Source organism: Telmatherina bonti, assembly GCF_933228915.1.
Source record: "Telmatherina bonti genome assembly, chromosome: 7".
NCBI classification, from domain to species: Eukaryota; Metazoa; Chordata; class Actinopteri; order Atheriniformes; family Telmatherinidae; genus Telmatherina; species Telmatherina bonti.
In genome coordinates, this window is record NC_136625.1 from 32205607 (window position 1) to 32227258 (window position 21652).

Consider the following 21652-nt stretch of genomic DNA (forward strand, 5'->3'; position numbering starts at 1 on the left):
CGCTGATGAGTTTCAGTCCAGCTCTTGTGTCATCTGGGTAGACCCTGACCTTTTCTCCCTGTCTACCTTCTTAAAATGGCTTCTTGACAGCCACCTTTCATTGGAGACCATTTCCAATGAGGTTCCAGTAAACAGTAGATGGACCAACTAAAGGTCCTCAGGCATGTCACAGGTCCTGTGTTGGATTTTTGTGGATATTTCTCAGAGGACATCCTGTTCAGATCCCATTTAGCTGCTGTAGATTTTGTCCTGCCACTTCTTTTGTCCTCCACACATTCAGTTTTTTACTTTTATTTTTTAGGTAAATACATTGTGCTCAGATATACCAAGTTATGAACTAATTTGGCACCTTATTGGTGCAATAAATGTATTTCGTAACAATAAAACTGTATATTCTTTGTCATTTGAATGTAGATGCATCTGAAGAAGGCAGAGCAAGTCATGTATCTGTGACAGATTGCGTGTCACAAATCTTTATGTGGAAAAAAAAACAGAAAAATGAATCACCTCCTCCAAGGAAAAATACTGATAAGACAAAACTCAGCGTCATGCACCGAGAGGAAGTCTAACTTGTAAGTAAATATAAGTATCTAAAAACAATGCTGGACCCTCAACGTAAGTTTGATGCAATGCGTCACAGCCCGGCTCAGTGGCTGCAACATAAAGCCTGGAAGACACATCGAGTTCAGGCTGGTGATGCTCCTGAAGAGGCGGCGGAGCACGCCGGACACAGCTCCGACTCGTACCACGAATCACCAGATGGCACCTGCAACATACTCAACTGCAAAGCCGTCACAGATCATTACCAAGCAACAACAACAGAGATTTTATGTGACCTCTGTAGAGGTTTCTAAAAAATATTTAATGCTTTTTTTTTTTTTTTTTTTTTTTTTTTTTACACCATTTTTTAAATATAAGTCAACAGTTTCATTCATGTTTTGGTGTGTGTGAAGAACAAGAAGAGAGTAAGCAGCATGGTTAGAGGCTATTACAAGATTACTGATGTTTATTAACCTTTTAAAACCAGAAGTCCCTAATGGAAGGAATTTGAGAACAAACGCTACCAAACTGAAGCAAAATGATCTTTTTGGAGACTTCACCTGAACTAAAACCTCTGTAAATGTGTTAATCTTTACTTTAACAGAATGGTTCTTTGCAGATTTAATCTTCACATTCTGACTGGACAGAAGTTTGAAGCATAAAGCAACACTTTCCCTCTTTTTTTTTTTTGCCCCTTTTGCTCTGATAATGTCTTTGAGCATTTCTTTAAATTTAAGCCAGTGTGTTTATTCCCAGTTGCTAGCGTATGATACTTTGCCGAAATGCAAAACGCAGCCGTCACGTGATGCCCACGGCTGGAAAAAGAAGCTGTGAAGAGCAGTTTCTCAGCTTCAGGATGCAGCTGGGAAATGACAGCTCAAGAAATGTACATTATAAATTTCACTGAGCAGTAAAAACAAGTCAGAGATGCTTATTTTTAAGGAGAGTTACATAATGCAACTTTAACCCTTTCATGCACAGTGGTCATATAATGGACACCTATTTACAAGCTTTTTTTTTATTGTTAAATCATGAATTATTGTTATTTTTGTAAATAAAGCACTTCAATGGATGTTAGTGAGTCATCCAATACATTTCCACTGACTTGAGATTAAATAAATAAATGATATAATTGAAAATAATGTAATTACGCAAGTTTGCCTTAGGAAATAGGAAAAGAAAATGATACAGCTATATTTTATAGAAGATTTACATGATATAATTATGATTATGTATTATTTTATAAATATTTTATAGAATACATTAAAATAAATCATAAATCATGATAAATTCTAAATATCATGAATAAACAAAAACATATCATTGCATATGTCTGTAGAAGTAAAATACTGTATTTGAAAAAAGTTGAATTGTATTTTTTTTTTTTTTTATTCATGCATGAAAAGGTTAAAGATATGGCTAAAGTTGATTGTTAATGTCTAGAAACAACACCTTTGGCTCTTAAATGATTCATAGAACTGAATTGAAAACAAGAAAAAAAAAAAAAGCAGCAAACATTTAAGGACAGGCTTCAGCAGACCTTCAGATAGTTTGGAAACTTTTTTCTTGTCAAAGATTCTGGGAAACTTTTCTGTTTCCAAGCAAAATATGAACAAAGGGGCAGCTCAAGCCACAAATACAGCAACATACAACCACATCACTGCTGCTTTTCTTTCACAGTCCGACAAAAATTCAGCAAAGAGAAGCTAAAAGCAAACTGTCTTTCAGGCTGCATTACAAACACTGTACACTGTCTTAATGTGACTTCATAATGAAAACATGTCTGTTAAGTAATTTAACTGATAACAGCTGCAAATAAAAGAGCAGTCTTAGTGGGAGTCCTGGCGATGCTTGAAATGTGTGTGCTTTTGTGTGTGTTGGGGGTAAACAAGGAAGAGAAATCACTTCAGAGAAACCACAACAGTGCTGCTCATGAGTTCATGAGAAAAATTTGTAAATTGCTTCACAAAGAACAGAGGTTAACTGGCAGGAAAGCACAACAACATGGCTTTTTTCCCCCCAGCACACCACATGAGACAGATTCTGATACTTAAACTTTAAAATCTGCTGATAAAGAAAGACTCTTTATGATCACATCCAGAAAATGAGTCCAGCTGAGTGTAAGAAATAAGGAAAACAGGCAATGTTGCCACTGGCTGGTCTGGTGAAGCCTTCAAACGCACCCAGCATACCTCTGCTAAAGCTTTCTTTTCCAACAGATGGTATTCTTGTGTCGCTCCTGCTCTGCTGATGTTTTCAAAGAGGGTTCAGAACCGTTCCACAGACATCACGTGAAGCATTTAGTAAAACTCCATTTTAGGATTTAGGAAACACCTTTTTAGGACGACTTGGATCAAACATGCTCCATATTTGTTGTGCAAAGAGGAAGAAAAAAGCCTCTGATATGTTTCTTTTATCTCTGTCAGATGAACACATTCATGAAAGTTTTTATTCATTTGGAATTCTACAATCAGAAAAAGCTGAAATTAAATTACATGAAAATGCAATAAATCTCATGATTACTTTTACTTATAATTCCTTTCAGCCTACATGAAGTTTCATGTGTTCATGCCACTGACAATATGGAGTGTTGAAGAGTTTCATCTGTTACTATGACCCACCATTTCTGTAGTTTATTCAATCACCCACCGGTTTACTAGATCCACCTTGCTGGTACACTGCAAAAACTCAGCCTTAAAAAACAAGAAAAAAAATATACAAAAATGAGGTAAATGTTGCTTAAAATAAGATAAATTATCTGCCAACAGAACAAGAAAATTGGTCTTGTCAAGACTTCCCAAAACAAGTAAAAATACTCTTAAAACAAGAGAATAAAACTGGCATAAAAACTAAGAATTATCTTATCTTTAAAAAAATAAGCATATGTGTACTCAATTTAAGATTTTTAATCTTAGATTTCAGTTTTTGCAGTGTACCAGGTTAAACCTCTTGATACTTTCAGAACTTCCTTCAAGATAAGACAAGATAAGATAAGATAAGATAAGATAAGATAAGATAAGATAAGATAAGATAAGACTTTATTTATCTCACAATGGAGAAATTCACTGTTACATAGGCTCTCAGAAACAAGGAGGGTGCAAATAGTAATGAAAGGTGCAAACAAAGTAGATAGTACAAATAGGTAGTAAATAATAATAATAATAAAAATAAAAATCTAACTAAAATCCACTACGAGTTAAAAAATCTAAAGAACAAGCAAAACGAGCAAAATACTATATACAATGCACATTAAAGATGTGATATACAATATATATATAAAATATAATATATATATTTATATATAAGATATATACATCTGTCTATACATACGAGATATATACATCTGCATCTGCACTATTTACACAGTGTAGTTGTTGTGGAGTTCAATCTTGGTGTGATAGATTTAACAAGGTGTTCCTCGGAGATTTTTCTCCATGTTGACATGAAGTTGCTGCACATCCATGATGGGAATCTCTCGTTCCACCACATCTAAATTCTGATTCTACCATCTGAACGTTGCAGCTGAAATAGACTCATCACACAGACCACCTTCTATTGTCCTGTTTTGGTGAGTCTGTGGGAGTTTTAGCTTCAGTTTCTTGTTATAAGTCGACACCTGGTGTGAACTGCAGCTCACTGGAAATTTTCTCTTTTTCAGACCATTCTCTGGAAGCCCTCGGGATGGTTGTGTGTTAAAATCCCAGTAGATTCACTGAATTTGGGTTCATCCCAGCCTCTGACCCCTCATTATAAATAGTCAAACTGTGGAGGTGGTGAACATCACCAAACCCCTGGTGGCGCTGAGGACACACAATCTGGACTGGTCACTCTCCAGACCTCATCTCTGGTCAAACGGGCTCAGCAATTGCACTTCCTGTGGTGGAGGAGAAAAGCACAGCTGTCCTTACATTCTTCTGAGGTACCATATGAGCGTGCTGACCAGCTGCATCTCCATCTGGTTTGGCAGCTCCATGGCCTCAGACAAGAAGTTGCTGCATGAAGGAGGATGAAGGACTGCAGAGAAACCATCAGGACTACTCTTCCATCCATTCAGGACATTGCATCACTGTCTCAGCAAAACCCACAGCATTACCAGTACTAACCCTAACCCTCCCCCCCAATCTCAAAATCTCAAAATTCAGCACATATAGGGGCATGTCCTTTTGATTGACAGATACCCAATCTCCAACTTCAACTGAGAGGAACGTAGAACAACCGCGGTTTTTAGCCGGTGAACAGAGTGACTTAGCTTTAGGCCGCTTACCTCCATTGGCTGGTTAGTTCCTGTTATCTCCAGGTTATCTGAAGATGACAGGAGATAGCTCTTAGCTACAGGCAGCTCGGAGTTCGCTTTATGTCAATCATCCACCCTCACACTCACAGTCCCCCTCTCAGCTCTGCCTCTTTGCCCATTTTTGTATTGTCTTGGATAGACGACATGCATGACGCTGCGGGGATGGCGATGGTATGAACCACCCAATGAGCTTCAGTTCAGCTCTTCAGAAGCCTTTGGGAGACGTCGTGGAGGCGATGTCTTTCCATATACAGTCTATGGTTCTCCCTGCTGCCCAACGGCAGTGGTATTCAATTTGGTCCAAACGAGGGGTTTTCCATATATTCCAGCTTCAACACACCTAAACCAAATCAAATGGATCTAACAGCCCATTAGGTTTTGCACATCAGGTTCTCCACTAGTTGGAATCAGCTGTGTGGGAGCAGGGATACACTGAAAACCTGCTGGGCTACGGCCCTTTTGTAGGACTGACTTTGGTACTATTGCTCTATGGGAAGATGTTCTGCAGCATCACAACAAGGAGAACCAGGTTTCCAACAGTTTCATCCTCCAAGCCATCAGACTGTTAAACTCTTGGTAACCCCCCCTTCTTACTTTTTTCTACCCAACCCTGGACAGTCTGATACTCTATCTATTAATATAATTCAGTCATAGAGCTTGAAAAAGGCTTCCTACTGTAATATTTTGGACATACAGTTTTATCAGTTATTGATGATGACATCCTGTTTATGCTTCTGCCCCCACCCTTCACACACTAGCATTCCTCCACATTCCCTGGATGCTGTTGTGATATTCTGCACTGCAGAGGGAGAAAATACTAAAATGTCAGCAATGTGCGTGGAAGTCCCAAATATAGGCAAAGTTCAGGAGGCATGCAGGCATAAAATAACCTGCTTAATAAAAGTGCTGCAGCGGCTGATAAACCAGGAAACAATGAACACACTCCGCTGACCTAAACTTGGCAAAATGCATGCAAGTTGCTGCATAACTGAGCCAGAGCGAGGCTCCGGCACTGGGAAAAGGAAAGTGAGACTATTTATACAGCAGGAAGTCATGACAAACTAAGGGCAGGTGTGGTAATGGGCTAATTGTATCCAAGTGTAGAAGGAGAACTGAGAGCGGGACTGAAATGACCCAGAAAACAGACCAGAAAACAAAAACACATCTGGGAGAAATATTGTTTTTAAACATCTCAAGGAGTTCTCTTCTACATTTATATTGGGTCAAACTGGAGCTATTTTTTTAACCGTCTGTGCTCCCCAAAGACTCGTCCTTATTTGTTTGCAGCTTTGGAACCAAATCATTGACGACACCTGTCGACATCACGTGTTTGCAATAACATCAAGTCGCTAGTGATGTAGCCTGTAACACCACCGTCTGGGCACACTTTGCAGCCCAGTTTCATTAGCTCACGGTAAAGAAACACATCTTATGGTTACTAAGGTGTCAGACCAAAAGTGAGGCCAAAGCTACAGACCGACAACCATTATCACTGCTGGAACAATGTTAGGAGGAAAAAGGGGAAAAATCTTCCAGTTAGCACAAACACTACAGGGGAAGGACGCTGGAGTTCAGTAGCAGCACAAACACAAAATACAACTGAAACATGATATTATTGTGTTTGATATTCTCATATAAACAAGACATTTTGCAGCTTATTAAACTAATCAGCTTTAATCTCCTTCTGGGTCTGATCCGAAGCAGAATCAGCTTAGGCTGGCATGTGAACACACTTTCAGCTGCACCATGCAACCTATGGACAACTGATATGCGCTCACTGACCGCTTCATTAGCTACACCTTGCTAGCACTGGGTTCGATCCCAAAGTGGGAAACTTTCCAATGTCAGGGTTCTTGAGGACGACAGTCCTGCAGATGTTGGGAGTTTCCCTGCTGCAACGCACCTCACTCAAATGAATGGGTATTTAGCAGACTTGTGTAGAGTTTCATGTCAAGCTCTAAAAAAAGTCTGCTAATCAGCTCTGTTGTGTGTCAGGTGTGTTGCAGCAGGGAAACATTTGCAGGACTGTGGCCGACAATCGGAGTTTCTCATCCCTGCTCTATGTTGACATGATAGCTTCCCTCAGTTGCTGCAATGGAAATATGCTAGATTGTGGCTCTCGTAAGACTGGAATGATCTAAAAGTTATAGGATAATAGTTTTGAAGATGCTACACTGTGCTCATAAAGAGATGGACATAGTCAGCTGCGATACTTAGGTAGGCTGTGCTGGTTAAACCATGTTGGCATGTTGGCACTAGGGGGCTTTAAGTGTCCAAGAACAAGGGCGCCAAACTTCGGTCCTATAGATCTACCATCCTGCAACCTTTTAGATGCAACTCTTATCCAAACACACCTGAATCAAACAAATAGCTTGTTTCCAGGCTCCAGCAGAGCTGGATGACATGCAGAGGAGAGAAGTCAGCTATTTGATTAAGGTGTGATGGGGAAGGGTTGCATCTAAAAGTTGCAGGATGGTAGATCTTAAAGCCTGGACTTGGGCACTCCTCAAGAATATCTTTCCTGCACCATTGCACCACCAGTATCCCAAACCACTGATGCGAGGCAGGATAGTTGCATGCTTTCATGTTCATTCATTCATTCATTATCCAAACCGCTTAATCCAATGAAGGGTCGCGGGGAAGCTGGAGCCTATCCCAGCAGTCTTTGGGCGAAAAGCAGGGTACACCTTGGACAGCTTGCCCATCCATCACAGGACTGCTTCCATGTTGTTTTTTTTTTTTTTATCAAGTACTGACCCCTACCATCACACTGAACTGGACTCGTTAGACCAAGTAACAGTTTTCCATCTCAGTTTCTAGTTTCTTGAGTGGCACTCTGTGTGGTGTTAGTTCTTGTTGCACACCATGTCCAACCAGTCTACCCTCTGCTGCTCACTGAAGCACACCGTTCTCTGCAAAGATTGTTGTGTAAAAGTGCCACTTTCTGAAACATTCATCCATTCATTTTCGAAACCGCTTTATCCAGTTCAGGGTTGCAGGGAAGCTGGAGCCTATACCAGCAGGCTTTGGGTCAAAGGCAGGGAACACCCTGGACAGCTTACCAGTCCATCGCAGGGCCACACAGAGACAAACAACCACTCATGCTCACACTTACTCCTAGGGGCAATTTAGATTAACCAATTAACCTCACCTAGTCTTTGGACGGCAGAAGGAAGCCGAGAACATGCAAACTCCGCACTGACCAAACCTTGCCCGAGTCAAGGATCGAACCAGTGGCCTTCTTAAATGAATAAAACCTCACTCAGACCAAAAAAAACCCCCTTTCTTCCTCATTGTGAGGCTCCGTTTGAGCCTCCGCAAGTTGTTCTGACTACGTCTACATGACTGAATGCATTAAGTTGCTGTCATGTGATTGGCGGATTAGATATTTATATTAACAAGCGGTGGAACAGGTGGAGCTACTGAAGTGGGCAGTAAGTACACGTTTAAAGGGACACAAAGAGGATAACGGGGCAGCAGAGGCACTTTTAAAGCTTCTAAGCATTTTCACATGTGAATGTATTTTGCCAGTCGCATTGTTTCTGTGTGGAGTCTATATTATTCCAGAGGCCTTTGGGGAGAAGGGTTAAAGCCTGGAATGTACACCATTTCCCCACAGGAAGCTGCACATGGAAGTCTACCACCGCCCTACGCCCAGAACCTCTCCATCATCCAGAAAACTCCCCACATATGAAGCATAATGCAGAAAACTGACATACTGTAACAATACAAAGAAAACACAAACCGTTTATCTTTAGTTTTTATTAAAGACACTTTTATGTTTGATACGTCACATAGTTGCATTGTACAAAATACTTCACATTAGAAAAATACAGAGGTTTCATTGTTATAAAAAAATGGACCAAAGCTGTCAGAGCTTTGCTGTTGTTTTAACAAACGTTTATATTCACAAACTGTCCACTTCATCGGATGCCGTCTGCCTCTCTGAGAGGCATGTTTTACATTTACACAGGTCTCACCACATACAGCGGGTGTTTCTGCACAACACATACCTTCGTATACACACAATCACACACACGTGGTACACATAACATTTTTACAATACGTGGCAGCACGCTAAATTTCCTTGAGCTGTATGTAGACGCTCAACATGTACGGGGGATATAAATCTCAGTTATTTAAAACTGATTCGTGACATTTTCAGGCAGTGGTTTTAATAATGCTTCTATTAAAAGTTAATTTGATTAAAATCATGCAAACATGTTAGTTATTATATCGTGCTGGTCTAACACAATGCAGAGCTTCTTTGTCGGTCTAATTGAAGAATTTTACAAGGCATCTACAAGGTTTTTTTTTTTCTTTAACAAGTATGCTAACCTTTACTTTGACATAAATAAGCTATTGCAGAGCAGCTAATCTTTGTGATTAGTAATAGTAAAGTACATTTCCAGAGAGATTCTGTGTGCCTGAACAGGTGCCTCTTTTCTAAGAAGAACTTGGAAGCTATAAACACTGTAATATATGGACTTGACATTAAGATACACTGGCACATTAAAAACACAAGCACACACACATACGCTGACCTAACACATGTGAGCGCCTGTCTGGTAAATATCACAGACAGTCATTTCATTAAATGGCTCAGTGGGGGCTCATCCTTGCCAGCAGAAAGAGGCCCACATCCAAAACATATACACAGACACCCACCCGGTAACTACACCTACTGTAACATATGTGCACCTTTTAACATTTACAAAGACTTCCAAAGCTTTCCAAAAGCTTCGACACGTCGTTCAAGTGGTGACAAACAATACTTAGTTGAACTAAAATAGTGCTACACGTCCCACGTACAATGTTCGTGTTACAACCTAACTATAACAACATCCTTCCTGAAATTAAGGAATTTGTTTTGGTGTCATGATTTGTTGACGTGAGTCACGCAGCGAGCGGAAGGAATATGATGCAGATGTTGGATGCAGCAAAAGAAAAAAGATTAAATAAAGGAGCAAAAAGCTGCACGCAGCTTTGTTTACAGCTGCAAATTTCTACGTTTTTTTTGTTTTTGGTTGATTTCTGACTTATATGCAGGGAACAGCTTTGACAGTGGAGAATATTCAGTAATCTTCAACACAGGAGAGAGCGAGAGAAAAAGAGAGATGTCTCTTCTTTCCACATTCAAATGTCTGGTGAAACGTTGGGAAAAAAAAAAAGGAAAAAGAGAAATTTCCACGGAAAAAGAACAACTATCTCGACTGTTTTTCTGCAGCTGCTTCTCATCCTCTAAGATCGTCGGGGATTCTTCTGCATTTTTCAGATTGTTGGAGTGTGTTTCAAGACAAGTAGCTGTAGTAGCGATTAAAAGGAGAAATAAAGCGGTACAGGTCAGTGTTATGTTAAGGCAGCTGGCAGTTTTCTTCATGCCATGATGAGATGATTGCTCCGCTGACTGATGTCCGCTGTAGGAATGAGATCTTTCCTCACTGGTGTAGGGGACAGGGCGGAGCGTCGTCCTTTGGGCTTGAACAAGTTGGACACGTAAAACACCTACAGAGAAACAGACAAAAACCTCTGAACTTCTGAATGAGTCCTGTTAAGTCACACTAAAAGAAATTAGCTGTTTTGCTACAAAGAAGTAGTTACAAAATAAAACCTTACAGTTGTCACAAGGGGAAAACTTTCAGGAGGCCGCTGCTTGGCCAAAACTCCTGTTTTTCTTTTCTTTTTTCTTGAAAGACTGATCTCCTTAAATACCCAATCTTGGCACCCTTACTTATAATTATGATTGATATATCCTCCAGAACAATATTTCTTGTACAATATATAGAGATTGTGGCCCCTCTTGTCATCATCCTAACCTTTTATGGAGAGTTTTGCTCCATCAAATTCTTTTTTCTATTTTTCAATAATTAAATTTAGCTTTATTTGTAAAGCACCAATTCTTGACAAAATTATTTTCAAGCACTTTTATAGACGATTAAATCTAATTACTACCAAATTGACGACAATTCAATTTTCTAAATGCGATAAAGAAAGTCTGTTAAATATAGATTCAAACAAATGAGCAAATTTTAAAAATAATTTACATTTTAACTTTTTCTCTAAAAAGAAAAATGGGGCTTGTATTATTGGTTTGTTTTCCACCAACAAGCACTAACATGTCATCTTTTTCAGCTACAGAGAATAGTGTTATTCATGATTCTGTTTTGTTCTCCCACCTAAATCCTAAAGTTCCCACTGCTTTAAAGTCATGAAATGCCAAAGGCTTGTTTATTTACTTATGTTAACTATTAATTATATCCAACTCTTTTATTTTGTATTTTATATAGAATTAAAGATGGCTACTCAGAAGATTTTGTAGCCAAACTGCGCATAAATCCTTAAATAAAACAGTACAAGGACTCACGATGCAGTAGGCCACCAGGGCTCCCTGTATGAAGCCAGCCAGCACATCGGTCGGGTGGTGCTTGTGGTCTGAGACCCGGGACAGGCCAGTGTAGAAGGACATCATGATGAGGGTGAACTGCGTCAAAGGGCGCAGCAAACGGGCTCCGTGCCAAGTGAAACGAGACTGCAGGTAAAACTAGACAAAGCAAACCAGGGTTTTTTATCTGCAGTAGAAAAGGACGGAATAAAAGGAGGCGTTGAGTGACTCACCACCAGGTAAAGCATGGTGTACATGGAGAATGATGCATGTCCAGAGAAGAACGACTTCCTAGAAAAGCAACATAAGTCAGCGTCTTATCACTCATTTAATTATACAAATTATTCAAAACTTTCATGCATTTGTGATGTTTCCGGTCTTGTGTTGCCAGACCTGGCCTCTTGGACTTTGCTCTCAGGCCCCAGACACTGGTAATCGGTGATGTAGCCCAGTGAGCAGTTGATGGTGGAGAAGTCGGGTTTGCAGACGTCCAGGAAGTGAGGACGCATGCGGCCCACCGACACCTTGGCGATGTCAGTGAAGGACTGGCTGATGGCGCAGCCGAAGATAAAAACCCCCATCTGCTTGTAAAGAGCGGAGATGTAGGGGTTCCCCACGAAGGATTTGGATCCCTCGTTCAGAAAGTAGATCCTGTAGCTCTCTCCGATGATGATCTGAGGGGATAGGAAGGAGTGTGATGTCAGCTACACGAACTAAAAAAAACATTTTTTTGTTTCTCTACTGGATCTCCTGAGTAAAATCTGACTGTATGAGGATCAAAAAGCTTTCCTGAGAAAGAGAAAGTTGTTTAAATAGATTGTTTTGGGCATAAAAATGTGATATTTAGATTCGATTTTTCATTCAATATGCGTCTTTGTGTCTTTTTTCCCCTCTAAGAAAGATATTTTGTGCAGTGTACAGCTGCAATTCCTCCTGAAGTGGTTTATCTATGCTGTTCTTCCTCTGAGGAAAACAGTGAGGCAACTCAAGCTGTCCACTTTGCATAGTTTTTTTTTTAACTGTGTACATAAACTCACGTCTAAAAACCAATTATTGACGAGTTGAGGCACGTTTAGGGGGAAGGGGACTCAGTTTGTGACTCAAAACAGCTGCTTAACCTCAAAAAGCGCCTTCCCTACCCCCTCCATCCTCTGCTGTTGTCTTCTAGCTGCCTACAAATGAAGCTGTGGAGGCGTGAAAGGCGGAGCGGGGGAGTAACAGAGAAAAAGAGGAGAAGAAAAGTATGCAAGGAAGAAAGGAGGACAAGGAGGGATGCGAACATTCAGGAATAAAGAACTGTGAAGGGAGGATTGAGGTGCAGAGCGCAGGGGGTGGGGAGGGAGTCGGGGAAGCACCGCTGGTTGTAATCAACAGAAACGCTGAGCTCGGCGACGTGTCTGATTCTGGTGGCCAGACTTCAGCAGGCGCACGTTGGGGGCGCGTTTGTTTTCTCTGTACAGGCTTCAAACTGGAAAAAAAAAGGCTCCGGTTTCACAAGGGGCGTCTGGCTGTTTTCATGTTAGCATCTCAGTTTCATCGGGAATTTTTTCCAGGGGTGCAGATATAAGTCTGGTTCTGGGAAACACTCGGAGCGGTGGGATGGACCCTTTAGAAGATTTAACAAGCTGATCGAGTGTGTTGTTTCCACCATTCAGGCCTTTAGAGCCAGATTCATATGAGCCAGCTGTTTTCAAGGGAAAGAGGGGGGTGTGAGGTGGGAGACAACACATCTGGTTCCCGTTGTGAGAGACGTTTAACTGTGCGAAAGGATAAATGAATTTGCCTTGCAGTAAATGTAGTTGTTAGAATAAAACCTCAGCTTAATAAGGGCAAGATGCTGATTTGTGGCTTCAGTCTAGTTGTTTCAAGAACGATGCCGGAGTGTTTTTTCCTTTCCTCGTAATAAAGATCAACACATATTACAATAGCTATAGCCGGTTGTGTTTCTGGGCTCTGTTTAGTGGGCAGCGAAGCACTAAATGACCTAATGTTTTCTTTCTGCTTCATAAAACACAAAGGTCGGCCAGAAGGCTCTTTAGGAGTGAAGATGGATTTAAAAGTCATGTTATGCCAGGGGAAAAAGAGATATCTGGCAAGTTCTTCTTGTTTGGGGCTCTCACCACAATTCCACCCCACCAATTACAGTATTTAACCAAACAAGCATTGCATCGACCATAATTACATATGGTCATGGTTTTCTCACCATGAAAACCCTCTTGGCTTCAAGCCTCCCTAGCAGTTTGTTTTGGTGGAGACACTATACCACCCAAAGCCACCAGACATGGCAACCCCGAGTCGTATGGACGACTGTAACTGGCTAAATTAAAAAATGAACAAAAAAATATATAAACGGCTCAATGAAGAATTTTTCTTTCTTTATTTATTTATCTATTTATTATTCATTTATTCATTCTAGTCTTGAACCTTTTGGGCCTCCATATTTTGGTCTTCCAAGTGAAAACATCTAATTCATGCTTCATTGTATGTATTTTCTTTCCCTGGTATAATTAACGACTTAATTTATTCATATATTTAGATTTTAGTGAGGTTCTTGATAAGCGCTTACAGGGTTTCCACCCTATAAGGGCTCTTGTTAAATTGTGTTCTCAGTATGTTTTTTTTCTTTTATTTCCATTATTTTAATGCTTGTTTTTTTTGTCATCTTTGTATCTAATTTATGCTTCATTGAATGTATTTTCTTTCCCTGGTATAAATAACTACCTAATTTATTCTTATATTTACATTATAGTGAGATTCTAGATAAGCTTTTTAGGGTTTCCCGCCTCCCTGGCATTTTAATTAATATCATTATTTTACACACGTTGTCCATTATTGGAACATTTATTTCTTGTTGTTTTTTTTTTTTTTGTTTTTTTTTTATCATTTTGTTTTCTATGAATATTCCACTGCTTCTTTTAAAATGCAAACAGATAGATAGATAGATAGATAGATAGATAGATAGATAGATAGATAGATACATACTAATCTGAACTCCCAAACTCACTACTTTACAGAAAACCGGATCCCTTCAGGTTGCTTTGCATTGCTGCTGAATTCAGAATTATCCAGGAGATAATAGCAAATTGCTTCAGTCGAATTACAGTGCTGTACATGAGATCTAGCTGCAAGCGAGCCAGCAGTACGTAAACTAAGCAGAGATCGTCATTGCAGACGCTCAGTCAGGCATGCTTTAAGGTGACTCCAAAAACTAACTTCTAATCATGCACTTCAAGCTTCCCCTGCTATGGAAGCAAATGGAGGGTGAAACAATTTTGAATAACAGGATGTTGAGATGACTCCCGACTGGTTTTTCCCAGGAGATTGTATCAAAATACTCAAATTTTCACTTTACTGTAAGTGCTTTAATCTACTGACTCACACACCGCCCCCCCCCCCCCCCCCCCCCGAGGGAAAGTCCTGAATGAATGTGGACCGATTGCAGTAACATGGACTGATAGTGCAGGTATGGAGATAAGCTCTTATCACTGGGATCATCCCAGTAAATACCCATAAAGCCACATGAGGGAAAACATAAACAACAGTTGCTGATTTGAGGGATTAAAACATTAATATAATCATTATGCACTGAACAGGAAGGAACAGATGAGGGTAATGAATGAATGAGTGACATTACACTTTTCAGCATCAAAACAGGAGAAACAGTTATGGTGAGGAAAATCACATGGTGGACATCTACAGAGCAGCTAAGTCATTGTGAGGGTGACACATAGGGTGATGATGGCGTTAGTGCTCAGTGAGGTGACTTACAGACAGGATGGTGATTAGAATGCCAGCGGCACTGAGCACACCGTCGCTAATGGTGTCTCCGTTTTTGGCCGGGTACTTGATGGACTCATCGTCGCAGTAAAACCCTCTACGGTAAGGCTGAACAGCGCTGGTCTCAATGACCAAGAAAGGCAGGCCGGCTTGTGTGAGGAAGCAGTGAGCGGCACGGGGAGAAAGGAGGGAGGGGGACGGGGTGCGTGGTGAGGGAGAGAGAGAGAGAGAGATGGAGGTGCTAGGTTAATGACACACAAATTACAGAGGTTGTGGGTACAAGCAAGAGGTGACAGAGGAACATCTGGAGCTGGCTCAGCTCAGTTTGTGGCTGTTATCTGTGACTGCAGCTTTGTCTCATTACCGGAGGCTCTTTCAGGTTCAAAACTTTTTATACAAACTAACTAAAGCTTGTGTGTGTGTGTACCATCACCATACCATGTGGTTTGCCACTGGATGTTGTGTCTTTCGGCAGCTGACAACTTGAATTATTCTTTTATGGCAAAAACAGTTGCTTAAACAATGGAAAAAACTCGACATTAAGCCTCAGAAATGGCTAAATCTTTTTAAATTTAAATGCGAAATGATCTCAGAAAGTCATGGAAGCTTGATGGTAACTGAGTGTAAATGTTTATGTTAATGCAGTGGAAAACATCTGGCAGTGATGTGCATGGTTCAGCCAATGAGAGAGAGAGTCTGCAAACACACATCTTTTGTGGTGTCAGCAGCCAGGCGGTTGAACTGAGCATGCTCCAACATTCGCTCCCCTGCCTTCTTGCCGTACCACACCAGGACTTACGGAGACCGCAGGCACAGCGACGCCCACGGCTGTGAGCATGGTGGTGGACACCGTGCTGTTCTTATAGGGCAGCCGGATGCTGTTGTCACTGCAGAAGAATCCTCTCTGGTAAGGCGGGAAGGGAGACTTGTGCAAAAACACACCAACCAGCACCACTGCATGGTTGGACACACACACACACACACACACACAGACACACACACGCGCGAGTGCAGGTGAGAGAAATAAATACTTACAGTCACATTGGCTGGAAAAGCACATAAAACGAACAATAACAGCAGAGAAGGTTCCACAATGCATCAGTTCCACTTCGACAGACTGACACTGATGTGTTTATGAGCGAAAACAAAAATCAGTTCAAACAAACCTCAAAATCAATAAGCTTCATCGCTTTATCAAAATAATTTGTCAGAAACGGCATCAAGCGCTCTCAAATGACTTAACGGGGCGGGATGTGACGAAAAAACGCTATCAGTCTTCCTTCCTTCCAGGCTCAGGCTTTCAAGTGCACTTTAAAAGGAGCCTCTTTAAGAAGCCCTGGGGGTGTTTGTGTCTGATCGATTTAATGTCTTTCACCACTTAAAGTGGCGAAAACAAAATGCGACTTATCTCATGGCAACAAACAGAGTGGGTGTAACTCGGACCCGCGCCAACAAAAAGGGAGTAATAATTATCTCTGTATTAGAAGCATCAGAGCACTTTGATATTTGAGGGTGGACCTGGCACCCGGGAGAGGCCTCAGAGTTTGGAAAACACACTTTAAGATCACTTCAAAGTGACGTCTAGCTTTCAAGTCGCTCTTTGAATAAATCTAAGATCTGCCTGTACAAAGAAAAACAAGCAGAATAGTGTCGGTGGAAGTGGAGGGGGGGGACAATTTCTCAACTAAAATGTCAACACATGCTTCAGCTGCAGAGACCCTCTTACACCTCATTTAAAACCACACACACACACACTCATGGAGAGAGATCTGGGCTTGTGCCTTTGAAGGTCCAGCTGGGCCGGGCTCGGGTTACAGACCAGGAGTTCTGGCACTCTGGGAAATCTGGGATGCCAGCCTTCCCTCCACATTCAGCAGGATTCACATTATTAACTTCCCCGCTTTCCCCTCGTTCTTCAAACAAATACCGAGACGGGACAACATTCCGCTCCGAAGCGAGAGCAGAAAGAGAAATATTAGGTTGGGGGACGTGTTAGGATATACGCGGCTTTTACGGCGCGCTGCGTCTCGGGAGGTCGGATTCTTTCAGTTTGGCTTATCTGTCAGTAAACAGCGCGACGCAGGCAGAGCAGACTGCTGATATGATGCACAGAGGAGGACGGGACACCAGAGAGGGGCTGAAAATGCTAGACGTAAAACACATCACCGCCGAAAGCTTTGACCTCTGCAAACAGCTTTTAAACACATTCACAGGCTTGCAGACACACCACAAGGCCAGGCGGCAGGCGCTGAGAAACAGAGAGGGTTCGTGACTTCTGGGGAGCTGAAACCAAGTAAAGGGACTGAATGCGAAGAGACGAACAAACAAGCAGAAAGTTGAGAGTCCTGTCTTCAGCTGGGATCTCTCTTTCCAGCGTGGTCTTCTGACCCCTTGCATCCGCAGCACTGCAGCATCAGCACTGAGTACAACAACATCTTGGGATTTTCCCCTCCTGACCTCTTCCTCTCTTCCCACATGTAACATCCAAGAGTGAAGGGAGGTGGGGGGGGGGTTGTGCCAACAGCAACACTCGTCAGGACGGAGTATGTTTCTTGGATTACCTCCACATCAAAGACAACAAACCAGATAATATCTTATCATCATCAGGTGTCTTTTCATCTTTACGCCCAGACAACCCAAGAGTCCAGACTGAAAATAAACCAAGAGCGATGATGACGACTTCGTCAGCACATCCCTGAGTGTATGTTGTTCTTACGTCTGTGACCTCCGCGTTAGCTGCAGTGTGTGGAAACTAAAATGAATGTGTGTGTGAGCCTCGCGCCGAAATTGAAAGCTGACTATATTCTGAGGGCATTTAACCAAAAAACATCGAGTGTGACTATAAAAACAAACATACGCACATTTTCCACTTGCGGGGATCGCTCGCTGTCTGCTGGGGGAATGTGTGTGTGTGTGTGTGTGTGTGTGTGTCTGAGGTAGTTGTGGAGCGCACACAGATGCAGCTGTTAATGCTCACAGCAGCTTTTTACACAACCTGTACACCGGTATGTCGGTCGGACCTGCTGCAAAAATGAGTTCATGGCTCAGAAATGTGAGGACAGACTAGATCTGCCTGCTTTGGCGACAAATAAACCCCTCATGTTTGACAGAAGTCACTGAATCAGACACAAGTATCACTTCTGGTCTGCGTACAGTTTGAAAGCATTAATCCAACACGGAGTTTTTTGTTTTTTTTTTATAGCCTGTTGCTCTTCTGTAATCTTCTGCTGCTGTTCTGAACCATCTGTGGAGCAACTTTTCATGGAACAAGGTTTAAGAGGAAATGCTTGAAGCAAGAGTGAAACTCATGCCATGAGGCTGGAAAAGTTTTCAACATCACAAAAAGATGCTTTTACTTTCCATTCCAGCTAGTTTCTACTTATGTTCCAGCCCAAAACAGCTAACTAGTATTAACTATTAAAGTACTATTAGGAGTGTCTCGTGCCAACCCAATTTATAATCCATCAGCATGAAAACAGTCGTTGTTATTGCTCTAAGTAATCTTGAGGAATAGTTCTCCATGGTTCCCTGAAGGACTTATCAAAGTTCTTTAGATGTTGGCGGTCTTTTTGTTTGGTTCTCTGTCAAAATGATCCAACGCAGCCTCAATGGGAGGGATTCGTTGCCCCATCAGACCTATTGCCATTCATTTTCAGTCTAGCTTGTGTGTCATTTTGTGCATCTAAGCCTTCTTTTGCACCCCTTTCTCTTCCTTAAGAATGCCTTTGGAAGAGCGGATAGCATGCCGGAGACCTTTTCTGATGCGGCATCGGTGAACTAGGGATCAAGTGAAGTCCAGATTAATCACTTTTTAGGACGGACACGACTTGTTTTCTGTACTTTTTCAGTTTAAAGACATTTCTTGTCACCTCAAGCTGTGACCTGGGAGATTGAGTTGGAGCCTCCAATTCAATCTGTTGGTTTTCCTTATATAGGATGTTCTGAATTGGCTTTCATTATGTGTCTTTTTCCTGTCTGTAAAGCGTCTTGAGATGGCATTGCCGTGATTTGATGCTATATAAATAAAGTTGAATTGAATTGAATCTGTCAAGAGTTTGGCTAAGAGAAAATGACCTGAATGGAGGAATCTTGTATTCTTTATACAGATGAATAATCCATATGTCAGTAAGTGGAATGACAGAATAAAATCTAATTAGCATTAAAAAGAAAGAAAAGGAAGAAGAAAAATAAGTGTCCGGTACAAATATTCAATTAAAAATGAATGGTAATATAACAGCCAATACACAAATGAGAATTTTTTTCTGTGAGTAAGAGGGGACAAAAGCACTTTAACACCATTAGCAGATTAACTGGAGAACATGATATCCACCTGCTGCAGCTTTATGTAAACTGAACCCACTGAACCCACTGGGGATCAGTTCCAGTCAACACGGAATCGGGGTGAAATTCTCCACTGTGTTATCTTTACAGGAACTGATAGTCAATAAGGAGCACATCAACTGGAAAAATATGCACAAGTGAGTGGGAAAATGATAACCTGGATGGAAACAGAACAGCAGTCATTGTGTGAGAATGGAGGAGACGCGGAGATTACTGGTTCTGGCCCACCATTTCCTCCTCGTGGTCATTCCCTTTACACAACATCTTTGTCCAGAAAAAACACAGCTGGTTTGTTGACAAGTTTCTCTGTGGGACAAATGATGGGGATTTACCCACCACAGAGATGAAAACTAGACCAAAACTAAAAATAGCCTGTAAGAGAAAGATTGTTTATTCTGTAAACCATTCATGAAAGTGTCAATAATAGCTGGATTTCCCACAAGGCTACGACAGTTTTAGTCACTTGTAATTATGGCTTTTTCACAAATGTCCCACAAAACAATGGTTGGAAAACAGACAGTTATTTTGTAAAATAAAATAAGATGAAAAGTAATAAATGATAAGTCTTCCAACCAAAGTGTACAGCTGTTAAATATCACATTTACATGCACACACTCACTCAGGTCTGACCTTTTCACCACATCCCTTAATTATGACCACACTCACACACACACACACACACACACACACACACACAAACACACACACACACACACACACACACACATTTTGCCAGATGTGCTTCTGAAGAATTCCAGCTGCTCAGGAATGCAACCTATTCTGGAAATATAATTATAAGTGAAAGTCCAGGTCCAGACATTACAGGTGTGGCAGGATACCAAAGACTGTAACCAGCTAGACCTCCTGGAGGGGCTGGTAAATTAGTTCCCAGTATTACCACCACATTTTTGGGACAGAACACAAAAATTCAACCAGCTAAGCTAATGATAGCTAATATGTTTTAGCTTGATAGATATATAAATATATATGTAAATATAAATTAGCTAACAGATGCGCGAGCGCTTAATTCTTTCTAAGTTGCTTTATTTTTTTTATGTTTAAACTACATATTTAAGTTACAACTTAATAGGGTGCATTAATGAAATATATTTTACCCCACTTATTAGTAAAATATTTCCATGGCAAAAAAAAAAAAAAAAAAAAAAATTAATATGACATAAACGCACAACAATTACGTACAAGGACGTGTTGAGCGTCATTTAACGCGCAAAGTTACGTAAAATCTCAACAGGACATAAATTCATATCCGTAATTCAGGTGTAAATCCAGAGTTTCTCACCTAAAAACAAGCAGAAGAGGTCGACTCCAACCAGCAGCTTTCTCCGGCTGTGGTCTTTGCAGTTGTTATTGTTGTTCATTGAAGTCCCGCCGTTCTTCGTCTCGGCTGCCATCGTCTTCTCATATATCAAACAGCGTTGCATTTAAAACGTTTTATGTGCCTTTTACCAAAGTTAATTAACTATTAACTAGTTTAGTACTGCTCCTTGTCAACACGTGTCGGTTTTACATGAATCCCACGGAGGACTCGTGCAAGTCTTAAGTCTAGTAAAGGAGTGGCGCGTGGAGTAACTCACTTTCCCTACTTTCTATTGTCACTTTTCGCTACTTTCTAACCATCCTTTCCTCCTCTCCGTTAGGGCAGCCAAGTTTTTGTCAGTCCCCCTACAAAGCCACACCTCCAGCTCCTCCTCCTTCAATCAAAGCCATATGTCAGCTTCTCCAGACCCTTTCCACACACACACACACACCTCCCAGAGCTGAGGGATGCTCCATTCAACACACACTTCCCCAGAGTCAGCCACAATGCTTGAACGCTTTGGTTTGCATGATATGGGGCGTCGTATGGGGGAAAGTTAGGAAGATCCCAAGGGCCCACAACTTGATAGGGACCCAAGAAGATGTGCAAACTCTAAGAACATTATTAACCCTTTATTTCAAAACAATATATATTTTTTTTTCAAAAGCTATAAGAAAGCATAGCAGTAAGTTAACAGATAAAAAAAAAAAAAAAAAAAGTAGTTTGGCTTTACCATCTATGAATATTCATGCTGCATGATTATTAATAGATGGTAAAGCCAAACTACTTGCATCTGACAGAGAAAAAGGCAAACAAAGCATTGGAAGCATTAATTAGTGTCAAATATTTATTTGATGTAACATGAAAACAAAAATGTAAACATTCAGATCTTTAACCAATAATAAACAACTATTGCTCAAAGTGCAACAAATCAATCTGTGCAGTCTTGTATTTTTTTTTTTGTGATTTCAAAGCAAAAATGTGCACAAAAGCATGAAAA

General features: G+C 41.0%; 1 protein-coding gene across 3 annotated transcripts; it reads right to left on the bottom strand.

Annotated features, from left to right (window-relative positions):
* Window positions 1-8594: 8594 nt before the first annotated feature.
* Window positions 8595-20944, bottom strand: LOC306758143 (phospholipid phosphatase 3-like). 3 transcript variants are annotated; one of them, XM_079243359.1, is made up of 6 exons: window positions 20635-20944; window positions 14985-15142; window positions 11610-11890; window positions 11450-11507; window positions 11199-11375; window positions 8595-10339 (listed from the first exon to the last, which is right to left on the bottom strand). In XM_079243359.1, the coding sequence occupies exons 1-6, from the start codon at window positions 20774-20776 to the stop codon at window positions 10211-10213; spliced, it is 945 nt and encodes a 314-aa protein (XP_079099485.1). In that variant the 5' UTR covers window positions 20777-20944; the 3' UTR covers window positions 8595-10210. The 3 variants fall into 3 exon arrangements, with proteins under 3 accessions (XP_079099485.1, XP_079099487.1, XP_079099486.1); XM_079243361.1 differs by lacking the exon at window positions 14985-15142 and adding an exon at window positions 15793-15947; XM_079243360.1 differs by lacking the exons at window positions 14985-15142; window positions 20635-20944 and adding an exon at window positions 15793-16362.
* Between the last annotated feature and the right edge of the window lie 708 nt (window positions 20945-21652).